This window comes from Sabethes cyaneus, chromosome 2, assembly GCF_943734655.1.
Source record: "Sabethes cyaneus chromosome 2, idSabCyanKW18_F2, whole genome shotgun sequence".
Lineage (NCBI taxonomy): Eukaryota > Metazoa > Arthropoda > Insecta > Diptera > Culicidae > Sabethes > Sabethes cyaneus.
In genome coordinates this window covers 36,736,030-36,755,144 of record NC_071354.1, presented here as the reverse complement: position 1 = coordinate 36,755,144, position 19,115 = coordinate 36,736,030, and the positions used below count along the sequence as shown (strand labels likewise).

At 39.0% G+C, this 19,115-nt stretch overlaps 1 protein-coding gene across 1 annotated transcript in view; it reads right to left on the bottom strand.

Annotated features, from left to right (window-relative positions):
- LOC128733890 (cell adhesion molecule Dscam2) overlaps positions 1-19,115 on the bottom strand; it is a 115,145-nt gene that overhangs the window by 95,426 nt on the left and 604 nt on the right. Inside the window, exons 2-3 of the mRNA XM_053827743.1 lie at positions 18,630-18,959; positions 7,114-7,275 (exon numbers count right to left, since the gene is read on the bottom strand). Of these exons, the coding sequence (XP_053683718.1) occupies positions 7,114-7,275; positions 18,630-18,959 (492 nt within the window). The remainder of the gene's footprint in view (positions 1-7,113; positions 7,276-18,629; positions 18,960-19,115) is intronic.

Genomic DNA, 19,115 nt, shown 5'->3' with positions numbered 1-19,115 from the left:
GATCTTCAACAAGAGTAGTCAACTCCTAGTCTGCGTAGACGACCTCGACAGCATTACTACAAACCTTGGAATGGGAGAGGCAATCTACGCCAGACCAAAAACGGAGGTTAGAAGGATAGGGTTACAAAGAGGCTCCAGAGAAAGCAACGTTTGCCTCCCACGGACAGTGACTATTGATGGTGATGAACTGGAAGTGGTTGATGAGTTCGTATATTTGGGATCTCTGCCGCCGCACAAAACTGACGATGTACAAAACGCTAATAAGATCGGTAGTCCTCTACGGACTTGAGACAGTAACTTTGCTTACGTAAGACATACGTGCACTAGCCGTATTTGAACGAAAGGTGTTGCGGACTATTTTTGGTGGAGTATAAAAGGAAAGCGGAGAGTGGCGGAGGTGTATGAATTACGAGCTACAGGCACTGCTTGGAGAGATTCCCATCGTACACCTGGCGAAAGTTGGGAGACTACGGTGGGCCGGCCACGTCGCAAGGATGCCGGACGACTGTGCAGTGAAATCCGTTCTCTTCAAGAACCCCACCGGCACCAGGAATAGAGGGGCCCAACGTGCTAGGTGGCTCCACCAGGTTGAAGTCGACTTGCATCGATAGGAATTCTTAATACGGCAAGAGCCACCCCGGCTCTCGGCTGCTAAAGTAACTAGGTAAGTTCACTGCACCGAGGCAATTATTCGATAGGTCACTGCAAGAGACAAAATTTCCTGTAAAAATTGTATCTCAACTGCTCAGCTGGTCAGCGACCAGCAGTGACAAATTTCCTTTTTGGAATGTGAGGAAGTGTCTGGTGCGAAGCATGATGAATTGGATGAATTGGAAAATTTCGGTATATAGGCCAAAAATATATTGGGTCGTTCAATGGTAGGTGGGGCTCGCATCCACGCTCTTTCGGTTGGTACCCGAATGTTTTACTGACTAAACTACTGCCGCATCCTGATTTTTATGCTCCCTAATTCTATCATTCCAGATACAACACACTCGCTTTGGCGACAACAATTATTGTTGTATGATTCCTCTTTGTTTCTGCCGCCGAGAAGATAGACTGTTATCTACTCGGTCAGTGCGATAGAAACAGGCAGTCTTTTGCCGCACCTCGCTGCGGCAAGTTTGTGGTACTACCACCGCCACCACCGTGTTTTTTTTTCTTTTTTACTTGTATCTGACTGTACGCGGTCAATACAATTTAACTATATTAAAACTGGCATAAATAATTTGATTAAATTTCTGTCGCTTCGTGTGCACTGACCTCAAGGCAGCGTTTGATTGGGTCAACCATTAAATTCTGCTAAGCAAAATTTATTAACGTTTCTGGCGTGTGCCTTCATGGGAATAAATTGCGATCTCTTTTATTTTCGCTTTTAGTTAACGAGGTTTCTATTATATGCTACCTGGATGCCTGGATGGCATTTTCCAAAATTGTCGTAGAGGTTTCCGTCAGAGTCCCAGAATTTAATGCTATCTTATTTTTTTTAACCTTCCGTTACTCGCGTCAACTTTTGTAATACGGATACTCGCGCGTTGTATTTTGTACAATACTCTTTATCTCGGAATATCTCGAAATCCTGGCTATATAGAAAGTTACTGCATTCAGCAAAGTTAATCAGTAGGTTAAGACCTTTCGTTTGGGGGATAGAATTTTATAAGTTTGTCACCAGGCGGTGCCAATACCCGTTGTTCTTACAATTGCGGCCATATACAAGTTGCTGCATTCGGAAAATCGTTTCGTTCCTAAATGATGTAGCATTCTATTGATTTATTTTTTTTCTAATCATGTTCATGTTCAATCAGTTATCATGTTTTGTTAGATATTTTTCTCATAAAACATCTCATCACATAAAGTATGATAACATTTCTGCTGTTGGCAGAAAGCAGGGCGTCTGTGGTTAGAAAGTAGGGCTGATGTGGTGTTTTGATTTACTTGGGCAGGATGTTTAGAAAGTTTTTTGCACAGTGATGATACATAGTGTGAAAATTGGATACTTCCGTTCATCAGCCTAGCATTTTTGGTCCACTAAAACATTTTCTGAAAACAGGATCTTACAAATAAACAGATTCCGTAGATAGAACACATTCAGAAAACTAGCCCATACACTAGCGCCGTGAAGTCACGAAATTATGAACTTTTGCACACCTGCGGAATGACCATCAACTGCTAAATAACTTTGCTGTATACAGAAACCATTTTCCCTTATGAAGAAATAAGAGAAAATTCCAGTAGGGACCAAGTGCGGTACCCCTCACACGCCGCTTGCATCGTTTCTGCGATTTCGGTTTATGCTCACCTATTTTGCTGAACAGTTTAAAGCATTAATGTATTGAATAATTATGTCATTTTGTTCATAATAAGTTTATTGAAGAATACATTTTGGTTTGACATCGATCTGTTACTTTAAAACAAAATGGCATCCAAAAATCTACAAGTGTTGTACAAAATACAACAGCGCGAGTAACGGAAGGTTAAATAATGGACTTTGGGGTGGAATTTTGAGATCTCCTATTTTCCTAAGAAAATTAAAACGAAATTTTTCCAATTTTCAAGCATACTGCTTATTTGAAAAATGTATAGCTGTTGAACAAAATTTTTTTTTGTAAGTAATACAAACAAAAATGACACTATCGATAAATTTTCACCACCATGTGACTGAAAATCGGCGAATAAGAAAACATATGGGTCATTCCATGGGAAATTTAGAGTCAAAATTTTTTTTCTCTTCGGAATATTTTTTTTACGTTCTTTGTTCAAAAAAAATCGACACGTATTTTTGTATTTCGATGTTACTGTTGGAATTCGCAAGATATGATTTTTTAAAGTATTGTAATCCGAAAAAATCACTATTTTTTAAATACTGATTGTAAACATAGTTTGTAATATCAAAAAATGACTTTCTACCAGATGTGTTCACTATTCCACAAGCTTTCAGAATTGGTATACCATACCTCCTCTCGATTGTTTTTCAATAGTTAAATAGTGCATTTTTATAAACAATTGCAATTTTTTCAAAGTTGGAACTTTTTTTTCTCGATTTTTTTTACTTTAAAATATGGGTTAATCTTTCTCGAAGAAGCATGCAAAATTTGGAAATGGAGAAATGAAAACTCTAGAAGCTATGAATTTTTATATCAAGCGCGCACGTTAATGCAAACGAGCGGACGAACGCGTGTGCTTCAACGACACGTTACACTTAATAGCATCAAAGGCGGCCTCGTCATGAAGCTGCCCGTGGGTTAGAACATCTATTGAGCATCACCGCTCATTTCACATTAACACACGCGCTGAGATATAAAAACTCATAACTTCCAGAGTTTTCATTTCTCCATTTCCAAATTTTGCATGCTTCTTCGAGAAAGATTAACAAATATTTTAAAGTAAAAAAAAAATGAGAAAAAAAAGTTCCAACTTTGAAAAAATTGCAATTGTTTATAAAAATGCACTATTTAACTATTGAAAAACAATCGAAAGGAGGTATGGTATACCAATTTGGAAAGCTTGTGGAATAGTGAACACATCTGGTAGAAAGTCATTTTTTGATATTACAAACTATGTTTACAATCAGTATTTAAAAAATAGTGATTTTTTCGGATTACAATACTTTAAAAAATCATATCTTGCAAATTCCAACAGTAACATCGAAATAGAAAAATACGTGTCGATTTTTTTTTGAACAAAGAACGTAAAAAAAATATTCCGAAGAGAAAAAAAATTTTGACTGTAAATTTCCCATGGAATGACCCATATTTTAAAACTTTTCCACGAAATGTGTAGTTTTTCCAAATTTTTATTTGAGTTCTCCACCACTTTGGGAAATTTTGCAGAGAACTTTTTCCAAATAATTGGTTCTAGAGTTATGCATTTTCTAGTAGGCGACATACGTGAAAATCTAACAATTTCTCCTAGAGCTTTTCAGGAAAATTGGTTAACTCACTCGGTATTATTGTCATTCGTAACTCCGTAAACTATGCCCGAGTATAAAATTTCATAAAAATCTGTGATCCTTCGGACCCATTTATACAATACCTTTGAAAATTCCCAATTAAGTCAATATAGAAAATAATGAGTTGAAAGAACAATTTGTCCAACAGTTAAATAGCAAAAGCAACGTAAATGTAGCTGAAAAGTAAAGTTGTCAGATCGCACAACATTTGTTCTGTTTTCAATCGACAAACGATAAGTTGGACAATTATGGGTTTGCTCTTTGCTAATGTTAACCGCATATGTTTACTGCTAAATGACCAATACGTATATTCTACTTACCGGCATAAAAATGGATTTATTCATAATGGCAAAAATTTATTCAAATTTTTATTCATTGATTGATATTTACCACAAAACCAGAATATAGAAAGTATTTCCAATACGCTTACATTACACTAAAACCAGAATAATCATAACGAAAATGAGAAAAAAATGTTCCAGCATCCTTTTCGAGCGGTGCTGTTCCGTTTGTTCTATAACTTAAGAGCATGCTGTCGTCAGCCGTTCGCCGCAAGGAAAACCTGTTTAAAAAACGCAATAAACGGATACGAGAGAAAGAATCCAAAAAAATGCACCTGCCGACCGGGTGCTCGTCTTGTATTTTGCGGCTGCCATAAGGTCGATAAGGTTTGTTTGCCGGATGTTTTCGGATCGAGCAGAAAGTAGTGCTAGCTAGTCGAACGAGTTCGAGGATCTAAATCTAACTTATGAACTATGGGAAGAAGGATTCTTTCATTCGGGATCGGTAGGTCGTTAGACCCATGGAATGTTTGGACGGGATCAATAATTGAACTGAAAAATAAGTTAAACGACGGGATTAATAGGGAACGGAGCAAAACATAAAACATACTAACAAAAGAGTGTAATTTTGAACCGAAGCGCCTGACGGAAAAGTTCTTGAAGCGAAACACAGAACTCTGTGGGGTGGTGAATTTGACAGGAAAATTCGTATGCCTACCGAAGCTGTCGTCTAGGGTGAAAGTTTGTCCGTCGGTGGTAACCCACTCGGTAATTTCTACGTGATCGGCCACAAAGGAAGGAATCTGACACTTGAATAGAGCTGCGTTGCCCTTAATGACAAAAACGTCATACACTTGGGCCTCGTAGTATTGATTCACCACTGGAAGCAGAGGGAAACAAGAAACCAAATCAGAAGTTTCGGAAAAATCAAGCTCAGTCGGGGAGAGGAATGCTTTGCGGGATGACCGATGGATAAGCTTTTGAACACATTTGTACCGGTATCGTCGTTCATCTCAATCTCTACTCCATCATCCGCTACCCACGAAGTAACCGCAATGAAATCGGCTATGAACGAAGGGATCAAACACTTCAGGATGGCAGAGTTTCCATTTAGAACATACTCGTCGATCACTCGGGTCTTGTAGAACTGATGGACCACTGTAATTTTAATGCGGAATCATGAAGTAAAGGTTGTAGGTAACACAAATCTACATTTGGATGGGGAGAATTTGGATGATATGAAATACTAAAAGTACTAAATGAGGGTACCGAAGTCGCCATCGTTGTCGGCAAGATATTCATCACCGTCGTCCGTTATCCAGGCGTCCACGTAGACAAAGTCCGAAATAAAGGACGGAATCAAACATTTAAGGAGAGCAGAGTTTCCATTCAGCACAAACTCGTCAGTCAATCGAGTCTGGTAAAACTGGTGAACAACTAAGTGAAAAACAAACCGAATGTTAGAGGCACTATCATACGAGGGGAATGGAAAATTAAGAAACTATGTTAGGATGGGAACCATTAGGAACAAAGGGACGAACTCAGAGACGAACAAACCCAGAGATTCCATATCAATTGTTACAATTTCATCGTCAATTTCCCATGAGTCGATGGTTATAAAATCCTGCAGAAACGACGGGACTAAACATTTCATAATGGCTGCATTTCCGTTCAAAATGAATTCATCGTTGACCCGAATTTGATAGTGCTGATGGACAACTAAAAGCAACAAGAAAGAGAGCGATGGTCAACAAACTAAAACTGGGAACTGGGAAAGGGAGGTAAACCCTAATATTTTTAATCAAATCTAACCGAGACTGTTATCATCCCCTGGATAGTACTCATTCCCATCGGTATCGAACCATAAGTCAACCGCAACAAAATCAGCCACGAATGAGGGAATTTCGCATTTCATTATAGCTGAATTACCCCGGATAACATACTCATTGTCCGCTTCGGCTTCGTAACTTTGTATGACCACTGCAATGAGTGAGGGTTAAAAATAATCAATTACAGAACAGCGGAAGGAACTTAAACATGGGATGGGAAACAAGATTCTAGCAAGTGAACTTTGTCTAACTATCGTCGTCGTCGTTTGTAGATAATCGGAATTCCTCCCCGGAGTCGTCGATCCACGCATCGATAAACACAAAATCGGCAATGAAGGACGGAATTTTGCACTTCAATATGGCGGAGTTCCCCCGAATAATGTACTCGTTCTCCGCTTCGGTGATGTAATGTTGATTAACAACTGCGTATCGGGAAAGAATAATCAAACGTAAAAATCGTGGAAAAACAATCACAGGATAAAAGGAAAATGTTTGATTAAGCAAACAGCGAGTAAATAACCGAATTCCTGCTCATCGAAATGGTACTCGTTGCCGTCGCTGTCAATCCAAGCTTCTACGAACACAAAATCGCCAATGAAAGACGGCACCTTGCACTTAAGGATAGCGGAATTTCCCCGAATCACGTACTCATTTTCACCGTCCGTCTGGTAGAATTGGTTCACTACTGCAATTTCGAAAAGAAAACCACGTTAAATAGGGGAGGCGAAACTAAAAATGGTGGAGTATGTTTTAGGATATTTTGAGACGAAATGGTGCAGCGAAATAACAATCACCAGAGCTTTCATCTTTGTGATAATGGTACTCATTCCCATCGGTATCTAGCCAGCTTTCGACAAACACGAAGTCAGCAATAAAAGAAGGAATTTTACACTTCAGGATGGCCGCATTACCCCTTATTATGTACTCATCCTCGGAACCAGATTGGTAGAACTGGTTAACCACTGTAAGTTGATAAAAATTATAATGATTGAATGAAGTGAACAAAAGAAAGGAAACAGGAAATGATTTTATTTTCGATCCTAACAAATCTAACCGTAATCTTCGGTTAAAGCCAATTCCACGCCCTCCTCGTCGATCCAGGATTCAACGCGAACAAAGTCCGAAACAAAGGAAGGAATCGAACACTTGAGAATACCGGAATTTCCACGAATCACATATTCCGTCAATATTTCCGGCTGGTAGTGTTGATTGATAACTAAGTAACAAAAGCAGAATGTGAGTTGATCGGAATGAGAAAAAACTATAACAAACAGAGGATTGGGATTCGAAGGAATTTTTGCAAACAAGTGAAGAACTCTCGACAACCGTAATCTTCCGACGGCAGGAGTTCGTTGTTTTCTTCGTCGATCCAAGCTTCGACGCGAACAAAATCAGCTACGAATGATGGTATGGAGCACTTCAGGATGGCAGAATTACCACGAATGACGTATTCCATTAGGATATCGGCGCCGTAATGTTGGTTGATCACTAAAAGTCACAACAAAAGAGGACACTAAATAAAGGTGAGAAAACCCAAAATGGTACTGTGATTTTGGAAAGGAACTTTCTCAGTTTAAGTGGTAAAGCAAATCGATACCCGTATCGAATGTAGTCGCATTATAGATCGAACCATCGCTGCCGATCCACGATTCAACCTTGACAAAATCGGTCACGAAACTAGGAATGTTACACTTTAGGACGGCAGTGTTTCCACGAATCACATACTCGGATACAACCTCTGCTTCGTAGTACTGATTGACAACTGCCGATAGAGACAAAACAAATAACAAATTTAACCGGAAAGTATTTCAAAACGGAACAACTCAAGGTGGGGATTACGGGGATTTCAAGTGATTTAATTTTTTGACAAGCGAACCCGTTTCAAAGTCGTCTATGTGGCTGTTGTTGCCCGCGTACTGATAAACGCTGCCGGAGTCATCGTTCCACGAGACAACGGTAATGAAATCGGCCACGAAGGAAGGGATCGAGCATTTAAGGATGGCCGCATTACCGCGTATTACGTAGGCATTGTTCACCTCGGATTCGTAGTGCTGCTGAACAACTGTACGTAGGAAACAAAAACGAAACAAAAAACTGGGATTAAGATCTTTGAGCGAAAACTATGAAGGTTTCTTTTTCTGGGAAAATTGGAACGTATAGAGTGGTTCATTGGGGTTGGACCAACCGTCATCATTTTCGGTAGAATTGAGATAGAAGCTTTGATTTTGATCGGTGTGCCACGAGACGATACGAACGAAATCGGCAACATAGGACGGAATTTGGCACTTGATCAAAATGGAGTTCCCACGGATGGCGTACTCTTTATTTACGTCGACGTCGTAGTACTGGGCGATAACTGGAATCGGATATCGGCGTTGATAAATTAACGTTTGTTCATTATAAATAAATGTTTGAAGGCCTTAATTAAGTTAAAAATTAGAGTGACAATGGCAGCATGGAGCAAATAATTGTTAATTGAAAACACGAATACGAAAGATTCATTCCGCAACGAGCCTTTCTAAAACATCTAAAAATTCCAAAATCCATTAATTTTTCGCTGAGATACATAAAAATGAAAAGGCTGAGATACAGCCGTTTGAATTTTGGGAACAAATTGATCCCAAGGTACAGATAACGTAAATGTCCCAAGTAACAACGATAGCTGAATTGCAAGAGCAATGGCTGTTTACGGGTTGGTTTAAGGCGATCAAAGCTGCATAAAGTAAGCACTTAAATGGTGTTTAAATAAGCGATGTTCAAGCTACTTTAAGTTTTTCAAACCAGTTCTCTCCCAAAAGCTCATAAACAAGCTTAATAGCGGATTTTTCTGCTAAACAATCTGCTTCTCAACAGCCATAAACATCAAATCGTTTTACGGTTGCTTAAAGGTGTTAAAATGTAGAGTGGAAGCTTTCATTAGGCTCACAGCTTTCAAACTACTTTAGGGCTGCTTAGAGGTGTTAAAGTGGCTTTACAAACTTCTACCAGCACACTTACTGTCAGATCATAGAATTTCGCAATTCAGCTGAAAGAAAAAGCTTATCCGTTATCGACATTATCGACTGCTTCACGCTAGGCGGGCTAGGCTTCAGGTGTAAATATATTCTCACTGTCTGTTCTGCAGATGCAAATGGGGCGGATCATACGGTGAGTGCTTATGGATTAAAAGATGGCGGGTTCAATTCCCGGAAAAAAAGACAGGCATTTTTAATTAGCTAGCTTACTTATACGAATTAAAGTTATTCGAAATTAAAAATATCGCGTTCGAAACATGTTTACAGCAAAATAAAAAAAGGCCGCGTTTCATTTTTTAAATTTAAAGATAGATTTTTTTTGGCTGCATAAAGGTTGATGAAGCGTTGATTAAGCGACTGGAAAAGCAGATTGCAAAACTATTTCTCGTTATAAAAATAGAATTGACAGCATTGCGCAAATTGGCTATTTAAAAGCGCAAAAAAGTTTCTATTAAGCTTCATTGCAGCTATTAATCTGAAGCTTAATAAAATCACCAGATTTAGCTATTTAAGAGCTGAAAAAAGGTTTTTATTTCTAAACCTAAACCATAGATCGGCCACAGGTTGAGTAAAATCAGCTATAAAAGCGTTTGATCAGCCTGAAATTGTTACTTGGGAACTTCATTTTTCGGGTCAATCCCGGTGCAGTGGTTATCATTTACGACTCTCACGCCGAGGACAAGGGTTAAAATCCCAACCCAGCAAAAGTCACGAATGGCCTAAGCTGTTAAAGTGACTAATCAAATGAAAACAAACCAAAATCTCCATTTTCAAAGAAAAGACCCGTATTTGTCACACCCTCTTATATTATTTTGTTTATATCTCCGAAAATGTCAAATTTAGAAAGACACTATTGTCACATTTTCTATGGAAATTGCCTAAAGAATTCGAAAAAGATATTATTTTTTTAACAGCAGTGCTACCAAATATAACTAAACTATATCTAAATTGATATTTTTCTCTCAATGAGTTTCCCAATCTTATATATAAAAATGGATTTCTGTCTGTCTGTCTGTCTGTCGGGATGTTCCTTATAGAATCAAAAACTACTGAACCAATCGGCGTGAAAATTTGCATGTAGAGATTTTTGGGGCCAGGAAAGGTTTTAGTGATTTAGCCCTCCTGCACTAGGAGGGGGGCTCCCATACAAATGAAACACAAATTTCTGCATAACTCGAGAACTAATCAAGCAAATAGAACAAAAGTTGGCATGTTGGTGTTTTTGGTGACAAGAATTTATTCTATGGTAAATTGAGACCCCTCTCCTCTTTAGAAGGGGAATTATGACTCCTTTTCCCTTTAAGAGGGGGGGGGGGCTTCCATACAATTGAAATACAAATTTCCTCATAACTCGAGAACTAATCAAGCAAATGGAACCAAATTTGGCATGTGAAGGTTTCCGGAAGCAAGAATATTTTCTATGGTAAATTAGGACCCCTCCCCACTTTAGGAGGGGGGGGGGCTCCTATACAAATGAAATACAAATTTCCTCATAACTCGAGAACCAATCAAGCAAATGGAACCAAATTTGGCATGTGGGTGTTTTTGAAGACAAAATTTTTTTCTATGATGAATTGGGACTCCTCCCCACTTTAGGAGGGGGAGATCCTATACAAACGAAATACAAATTTTCTTATAACTCGAGAACTAATCAAGAAAATGGAACCAAATTTAGCATTTCGGTGTTTTTGGGGACAAATTTTTTTACTATGATGTATTGGGATCCCTCCCCATTTTAGGAGGCGGGGCTCCTTTACAAATGAAATACAAATTTCCTCATAGCTCTAGAACTAATCAAGCAAATGGAACAAAATTTGGCATGTGAAAGTTTTCGAGGGCAAGACTATTTTCTATGGTAAAGTAGGACCCCTTCCCACTTTAAGAGGGGGGGCTCCTAAACAAACGAAATACAAATTTCCTCATAACTCGAAAACTAATCAAGCAAATAGAACCAAATTTGGCATGTGGGAGTTTTTGGAGACAAATTTTTTTTCTATGATGAATTGGGACTCCTCCCCACTTTAGGAGGGGGAGATCCTACACAAATTAAATACAAATTTCCTCATAACTCCAGAACTAATCAAGCAAATGGAACAAAATTTGGCATGTGAAAGTTTTTGAGAGCAAGAATATTTTCTATGGTGAATTAGGACCCCTCCCCACTTTAGGAGGGGGGCTCCTATACAAACGAAATACAATTTTCCTTATAACTCGAGAACTAATCAAGAAAATGGAACCAAATTTAGCATTTGGGTGTTTTTGGAGACAAATTTTTTTACTATGATGATTCGGGATCCCTCTCCACTTTAAGAGGGGGGGCTCCTAAACAAATGAAATACAAATTTCCTTATAACTCGAGAACTAATCAAGCAAATGGAACAAAATTTGGCATGTGAAAGTTTTTGAGGGCAAGAATATTTTCTATGGTGAATTAGGACCCCTCCTCACTTTAGGAGGGGGGCTCCTATACAAATGAAAAACAAATTTCCTCATAACTCGAGAACTAACCAAGCAAATGGAACCAAATTTGGCATGTAGGTGTTTTTGGAGGCAATCATTTTTTCTATGATGAATTAGGACTCCTCCTTACTTTAGGAGAGGGGGGGCTCCTATGCAAATGAAATACAAATTTCCTCATAACTCGAGAACTAATCAAGCAAATAGAACCAAATTTTACATGTGGAGGTTTTTGGAGGCAAAAATATTTTCTATGGTGAGTTAGGACCCCTCCCCACTTTAAGAGGGGGGGCTTCTACACAAATGAAATACAAGTTTCCTCATAATTCGAGAACTAATCAAGCCAATGGTACCATATTTGGCATGTGGGTGTTTTTGGAGGCAACCATTTTTTCTATGATGAATTAGGACCCCTTACCTTTTTAGGAGGGGGGGGGTTCCTATACAAACGAAATAAAAATTTCCTCATAACTCTAGAACTAAGCAAGCAAATGGAACCAAATTTGACATGTAAGTGGTTTTGGAGGCAAAATTTTTTTTCTATGGTGAATAGAGACCCTCCTCCTCTTTAAAAAACGAGTTATGACCTCGCCTTTAAGAGATTGGGCTTCCGTACAAATGAAATACAAATTTCCTAATAACGTGAGAACTAATCAAGCAAATTGAACCAAATTTGGCATATGGGAGATTTTGGAGTCTTGAATTCATTTTATGATAGTTAGAGACCTATCACCCCTGTGGTAGGGGGATATGGACTCTCATACAAATGAAACAGAAATTTTTGCGAAACTAAAAACTAATCGAACTCGAGAAATTCGAGACTCTTCCATAAAACATTAATCAATAACAAGACCACAAAAACTATCTATAGTAACACTAGATCATTCAGGACGAGACGGCCGTGAGTGTTGCCGGCGACCCGCCGTCGGAAGCGCCGTCCATTGTGGGGAGGCAACTCCCCGCAGAAATCACTACTGTCTAGGTTTATTTATTTTCCTAGGTCTACCTGGGTTTCCTGGAACGAGCGACAGCGAGTAAGGAGAAGATCGCGAAATGGTACTTTCCACAAAAAAGTTTTCCGTGAAATGGTACATTCCGCTTAAGGTTTTTCGCAAAATGATACTCGGCGTAATGTTGTACAATCATGGCGAATATCACTATCCGCTTTCTGGCAATGCAATGAGGGGACAGGGGAGTTGTTTTCTATTTTACTGTGAGGAAAAATTGCAAATTTGTATATTAAACTACCCATTCCAGGTAACTAATAAGCCTTAACGTAAGCAGCAAATCAGCGTATCTGGCATTTTATACTGCACGTTATTGTATGTTAACTTTTTGACTGCATAGGTGTTGTAAATTGGCATCCAAAATTATATTCAAATTCTTCGTGTCGGTAATTACCTGTAAATTAGCATTGTCAGCACTATAAGAAGGTTATCAGTAAAGTAGCTGTATATTTTGCCAAAATAACATTTAAGTAGCATTTAAGGCGACTTAAATGCTTATTGGCCTATATTTGAATAGCATTGGTGATGCTTATTGGTTACCTGGGATGCTTTCATAGTTACGTAACTGCCAAAATGAATCATCTAAGGTTGAACTCCTCAGAAACTCGAGATTGTGACAAAGATCATCCGAGATTCATGATTTATGTACAACACAGGTTAATTTGTGGCAATACGAAGTTTGTCGGGTCAGCTAGTAGTACTTAGAATTTGATACTTTCTGGGAATTGGTTTTCTGCGATTTAGTACCTTCTGGGCATTGGTTCTCTGGAGAATGATTGTTTCTGGTGAATATCCATCGGTATTTTATTTTCCAGTGTATAATTTACTAGAAAAAGTCGGACAACCATAGAATAGGTATTCATCCAGGTTTACAGTGCCAAACTGATAAGTTTGATATTTGATAAGCTGAAAGCACAAAGGGCTGAAAATGCTCTCTTTTCTTAGTAACACACCAGGATTCCTGCTTCTAGAATCCCGAGGGTTCCTATTTTATAGTGAAGGAGATTCCTTTACCGAGTTTTCCCTCCCATGGGTAGGTGGTTTGACGCGTACTTCGGCTAAACGACCTAAACATCTTAGTTCCGCATGTAGAATGTAAAAATATAGTTTAAGTTGGATATATGTGTAGTATGTAGTATTGCATAATTTACCTTTACCTGTAGCATGTGTCTCGTAAAGCGGAATGGAGCGAAATCGAACGGATTTGATTTTAAATTCAATCCGTTTGGGCCGAAGCACCGGGAGGGCTTACTCAGTTCCCTAGATGAATTGCTGGTATGCACAGAAATTTCTCTAGAAAACTGAAACCAAATCCTACCCACCATTCATGAGATTTTGACTTACTCATGAAAATTAAAATTTATCGATAGTTAGAACGAACGAGTGTTCAAAAATGATGTGATGTCTTTATTTGCGTAATCGAGACATTTTCTATGAGATTGCCATAGAATTTGTGGCTGTTATGCGATTATGGACAGCACAGCACTGAAAAATATACACACACGTACATGTATACATGTGTATGCATGTATGAGTGTGCATGGGTGTATAGGTACGAACGAATATATGTTTGAGTGTTCTATGATGAGTCGGAAATTCTTTTTATACCTATGCTGCCAAACTACAATTATTAATGGGCAGGAAGTTATAGTCAGTAGCTGTGTTCCTGTGTCAGTTTCCTATGTTATTACTATTATTACTAATATTGCTATCGTTACTGTTACTGTCACCTCTATTGTATTGTTTTGGATGTAATTAATTATAATTATTATTATTTTTATTTCCCTCCTTATTAGAATGGTTTGCATGTCTTGTGACTAACCGCGTTAACGGTATTCAACTAACAACATAAAATGATCATGACGCTGTTTGTCTCCCAAGGGCCCTCCTAATGCTGATGAGCCCTGTCGGAGAGTCCATCAAGTCGAACGGTGGCAACTCACCGGCGGCCTGCTCCTCTCCATTCTTGCGGCTGTCGTCGCGGTCGGACTTAGTGGATCTCTCGAAAAGCTTTATAGCCTCGATATATATTTTGTTTTGTCCATTGCCCAATGCTGGCAGACTTCAACTGAAATTCCATTTCTAACTAAATCTTTTTAGAGTTAAAACTTCTTCAAGTAAAAACAGGTATTCGATTCTCTGGCTGATTCAAGCGATAGCGCAGGGCTGTCCTCAATATACCATCATTCCCACTTCCTAAAATGGGGTCATAGTACATAATATATGGCCATGGTATGAGGATTTTTTTTCGATTCAATACCATCCTCACAGAATTATCAACGTCGTTAACATCTTATTAAGTCTTGCTTCAGTGACAGCTTGCACTTAAGACTTAACACGGCATATATACATATCTCCAAGTGAAGTTCTTCTTGATCCACCTCATCCCTTCTTAGTTACAGAATCATTTCAATTGACCACGGTCTGAAGAGCATACCGACAAATCGGTTGACTACCGCTACAAATATGCAATTAATGCCACCGGGAATAATACGAGCGAGTACCAGTCCCCATTATATCGCATCTGCTCTATTTTTCGGAAGTTCAAGTAGTTTTTCGATAGTTCTGAGCGATAATATTGCTCTTGAATAATATTCCGCACAAAATATTCGAAAATTTACGCCATCAGCTACAATACTGCAAAGATGGTAGATAAAGAGGCGGCTGTGGCTTTTAATGAGCATAGGTTGTTGAACAGCGCTGGGTCAATCGTGATGACATGGGTATTTGGGAGATGAGTAGCGTCCAGCCTAGCGAGTAGTTAGTCGGTAGTAGCATAGGTGATGGACAGACATAGAATTCTCGTGATATTACTAACTTGAAAATTGCGATCAACATGTTGACTAAAAATTTCTTCTTTTCTTTTCTTTTCTTTTTTTTCTCTGCCTGATCTCTATCGCTTCTTCTCACGGCAACAATGTTGTCGTGAGGGGAGACAAGAGATCAGCCACAGATGCCCACACTGGTGACAACGATGGATGAGGACGCCGTGATGCCATGAATGAACAAGTTGTAAGAAAGGTTCGAGCAAGACGAGGAAACAAACAAAGGAAGGAGAAAACAAGATAAGTACAAGCCATCTTATGCTATATTGACCAAGCACACAATTATATCAAGCCAAGTTCTGTCACTCTTCTTCCGCCCATTAATCCATAATCACCAACACATTATGGAGCTAGCGTAATCCGCACGGATTCTTTTAACATTATCACAACCACCTTATCTCAGCCCTGGACAGACTTGGCTCTAACTGCCCCACCTTGTGCTGCAAACAGAAACAGAACAGAAACAGAAGGAGATTCCTTTACCGAGTTTTAGGCATGCCGAGGATTCAAATGTTGCATTCTCATATAATAATCCTGGTTCAATCAGCAAGGCATTCTGTACGAATCCTCTGCAGAATTCCTGCATACGATTCCTAAGCGAGGAATCCCAGAGACTATGCGAATCTTTTTGGTTCATCCGGGTTTTCCGGAAATAAACCATAGATTTCCGAACCGATACCGTAATAAGCTACGAAAACTAACTTGCAATGAAATGCCCATTAAATTTTTGATTTGATGTTCCTACCCGTTATCGAAAGCCATAATGATTAAGGTTTAAAAAGAAGCAAAGCCTGGGTGCTAACTCCGTTAACGAAATTTGACCTTTTGTTTTTTATACGACAGACTTCTAGTCTGTCAGAGATCTAGTGATGTAATGAATTATAATATTCAAACTGATGTATATAAGCTTTTTGACGTGTTATTCTTTCCAGTTTCACAAACAAACTAGAAGTTTATATATTTTCAGCTAGGTTAAATCATTTATCGAAATGACAAAACTATATAGTTTTCAATGGCTCTGTAAGGAAGCATTCCACAGTATTTTATAATAAGTGAGCAAGATTCGTGAAGTTTTACCTTATTACTCAGAGAACTCGCACAATTTTTTGCAGATTAAAACAAATTGACGGAATAATAAATCAACTTGTCATAATGTTCGATGTCGGTATCATATTTTGCCGATGAAAAAGGCCAATATTGCATCCAGAGAATAATTTGCGGAAACCAACGCGTGATAGAATTCCATTTATTTCATCCTCGTCAACCATAACCCTGATGTTTTCTGCATGAGCCAGAGACATCTTTACACCGCATTATACAAATCTTTACTGTACACTGGTGTACCAAAAGAAACAATTTCAAAACTCGTTCCGCATCGACTAGTTTGTTTCCAACCGAATATCATCATCAGGGTTTAATGATTTTAAAAACCATGAAAGGCCTAAAAACAAAGAATTGGCGTAAGGAAAATCCGTAAATCAACATGAAATTTTGATGTTTTATTCACTACAGGCATTCAAAGTAAAGCTACAGAATTTTGACGGGTTTGCAGCTTAGTTTGTTGAACTTTTCATTTGATTCAATTGTTTTGCGAGTCCTTTACAGTCCGATTAAACTAAAATTTTCTATACATTTTCCTTATTTGTAATTATTAACGACGATTGCCATTGTCACCCTAACAATATTTTGTTTAAATGTTAAATTGAACTTTGAAATATCCAAATTGTTCGTTCCATTTGTGTAATGATAATCCTCTTCGTCAGTTGACAAAAATAGAATTTTGAACCTGGAAACGAGACAAAACACTGCACTCGCAAACAAAGACCCTTTCGTCGAATCAACCATAAGAAAATAAGTCAACCAGGAGGACAGAATAACGTGGCGGGAAGGGAAAAAGGGAACGACGACGTCTTCCGAAGATGATGCGCGAATGAATTTGTCGCGTACCGTTACCACCGTTATCCACTTCCGTTGGCGAATAGATATAGGTATTCTCTCCGTCGGTCCAGGAAACCACGTCCACAAAATCGGCAACAAACGACGGAATAAGACACTTCAAAATGGCAGCATTGCCCAGAATTACGTGCTCTTTGTTGACGTCCGCTTCGTAGTACTGTTGCACGACTATAATTTTTTTTACAATGCGTGGAGATGGATTATGTGACGAAGAAAGAGGAAAACGAGTGTAAAAATGTAATCCATTTAAGCTGAAGCCAGAAATTTTAGATCTAATCTGCGATTGGGGAAACAGGGCGAACCACGGGAACCTATTGAATGTTTAGCTGAAAAATGATTTTTTAGAGATTGACGCTGACATCGATACGAAACATGCTGTCGTCTGCTACGTTTGCTGAGCGAATAATCCCACGCTGCACGGCGAGGAGTAATCCGTTTTTCACGTTCTGCTTCCATAAACACGCTCTTTCTTCAATGCACTACTGAAATACATGCTGGTAGCACATTCTATAGAATCACAAGCCCCTCACGGCCGTATACACTTGTTATCTTCATCTTCACGCGCTTTGCTCACACGGCCCTTGTAATTGTTGTTTGACGATGGCACGACACTCTTTTTATTAATCATAAAGCTAGCCTTCACAGCTTTGCATACATTCTTTTCTTTTGTAATTCTTCTGGCGGCGCAACCTTCTTGTTACGGTCGATAAATATTCCATTTCCTGTTTTAACCGGCGCTGATGCACTCACATCGTAACTGCCAGAGAATAAAAAAAACAATTGCTGGCCACTGAATAGACGACTTTTCACTTAAGCAACTAAAATATCAAATAATCAACCTGATACCGGAATTCTTTCTAAGAATTTTTCCCAGTTCCACACAGTTGAACTTTCAGAGATGTTTTCCGGTTTTTGAGGCGCGTGGAAAACTATATTTAAATCCCACCTTTCCCTACGCGACCCGCGATTCTTCATCCAAACAAAACATTTTTCTTAACGAAACCTCGCTCTCATTCTTATTCTTTTATGAGGTTTCGATCTAGGGCGAACATCACTGCAACTATGTGTACACACAATGATTTTCTTTATGTAGATTATTTATACTCTTCTTCGTATCGTGCAAACACTATCCATATGCTTCTTTTTTTCGATGTGCGTATTCCTTTTGGGCATCTCCGTTGTCCGGCCTTTCGCAAGTTGATCCTTCTCAGCATACAGCAGATGTTTCGTATCATGCCTTTCGCTTTGGGTTAATAAACAACCCGCAGCTACCTGCTACACATGCAAGTAGCAAGTAGACCATTCACTTACCAGCTCTAACATTGACATCGCGCGAAATGATCGATCCGAATTGATTCTTAGCCATGCAGGCATAAACTTGGGCATGTACATCCTGTCGGTAATCTTCGGCACGGAACGGGGGGAAAACCAAATTGCCATTCGGCAAAATTTGTCGCAATCCGGGAACTTCACCGACGGCCGTACCGTCGCTGCGAATCCAGATCATCTCCGGCGGGGGGTTTCCGGTAGCACTGCATTCCACTTCGGCACCGGTCGAGTTGGAGAAATCGATCCTGTTGGTTGGTTCCTTGAGAAAAACCGGTCCTTTCGAGTCGTCCACTTTCGAGGCCGCTTCAACCGCTGCGGAATAAAAAACAAACGACCATATCTTAGTTGCTTTCTCTTGTGGAATATGTGCAGTTTCAGAAGCCAGTTTTGCTAAGCCAAATAACGTAAATAACAGTCCAGTTTTATTTCCAGAACAAAAATCTAATTTACAGTCCCATCGACTACAAC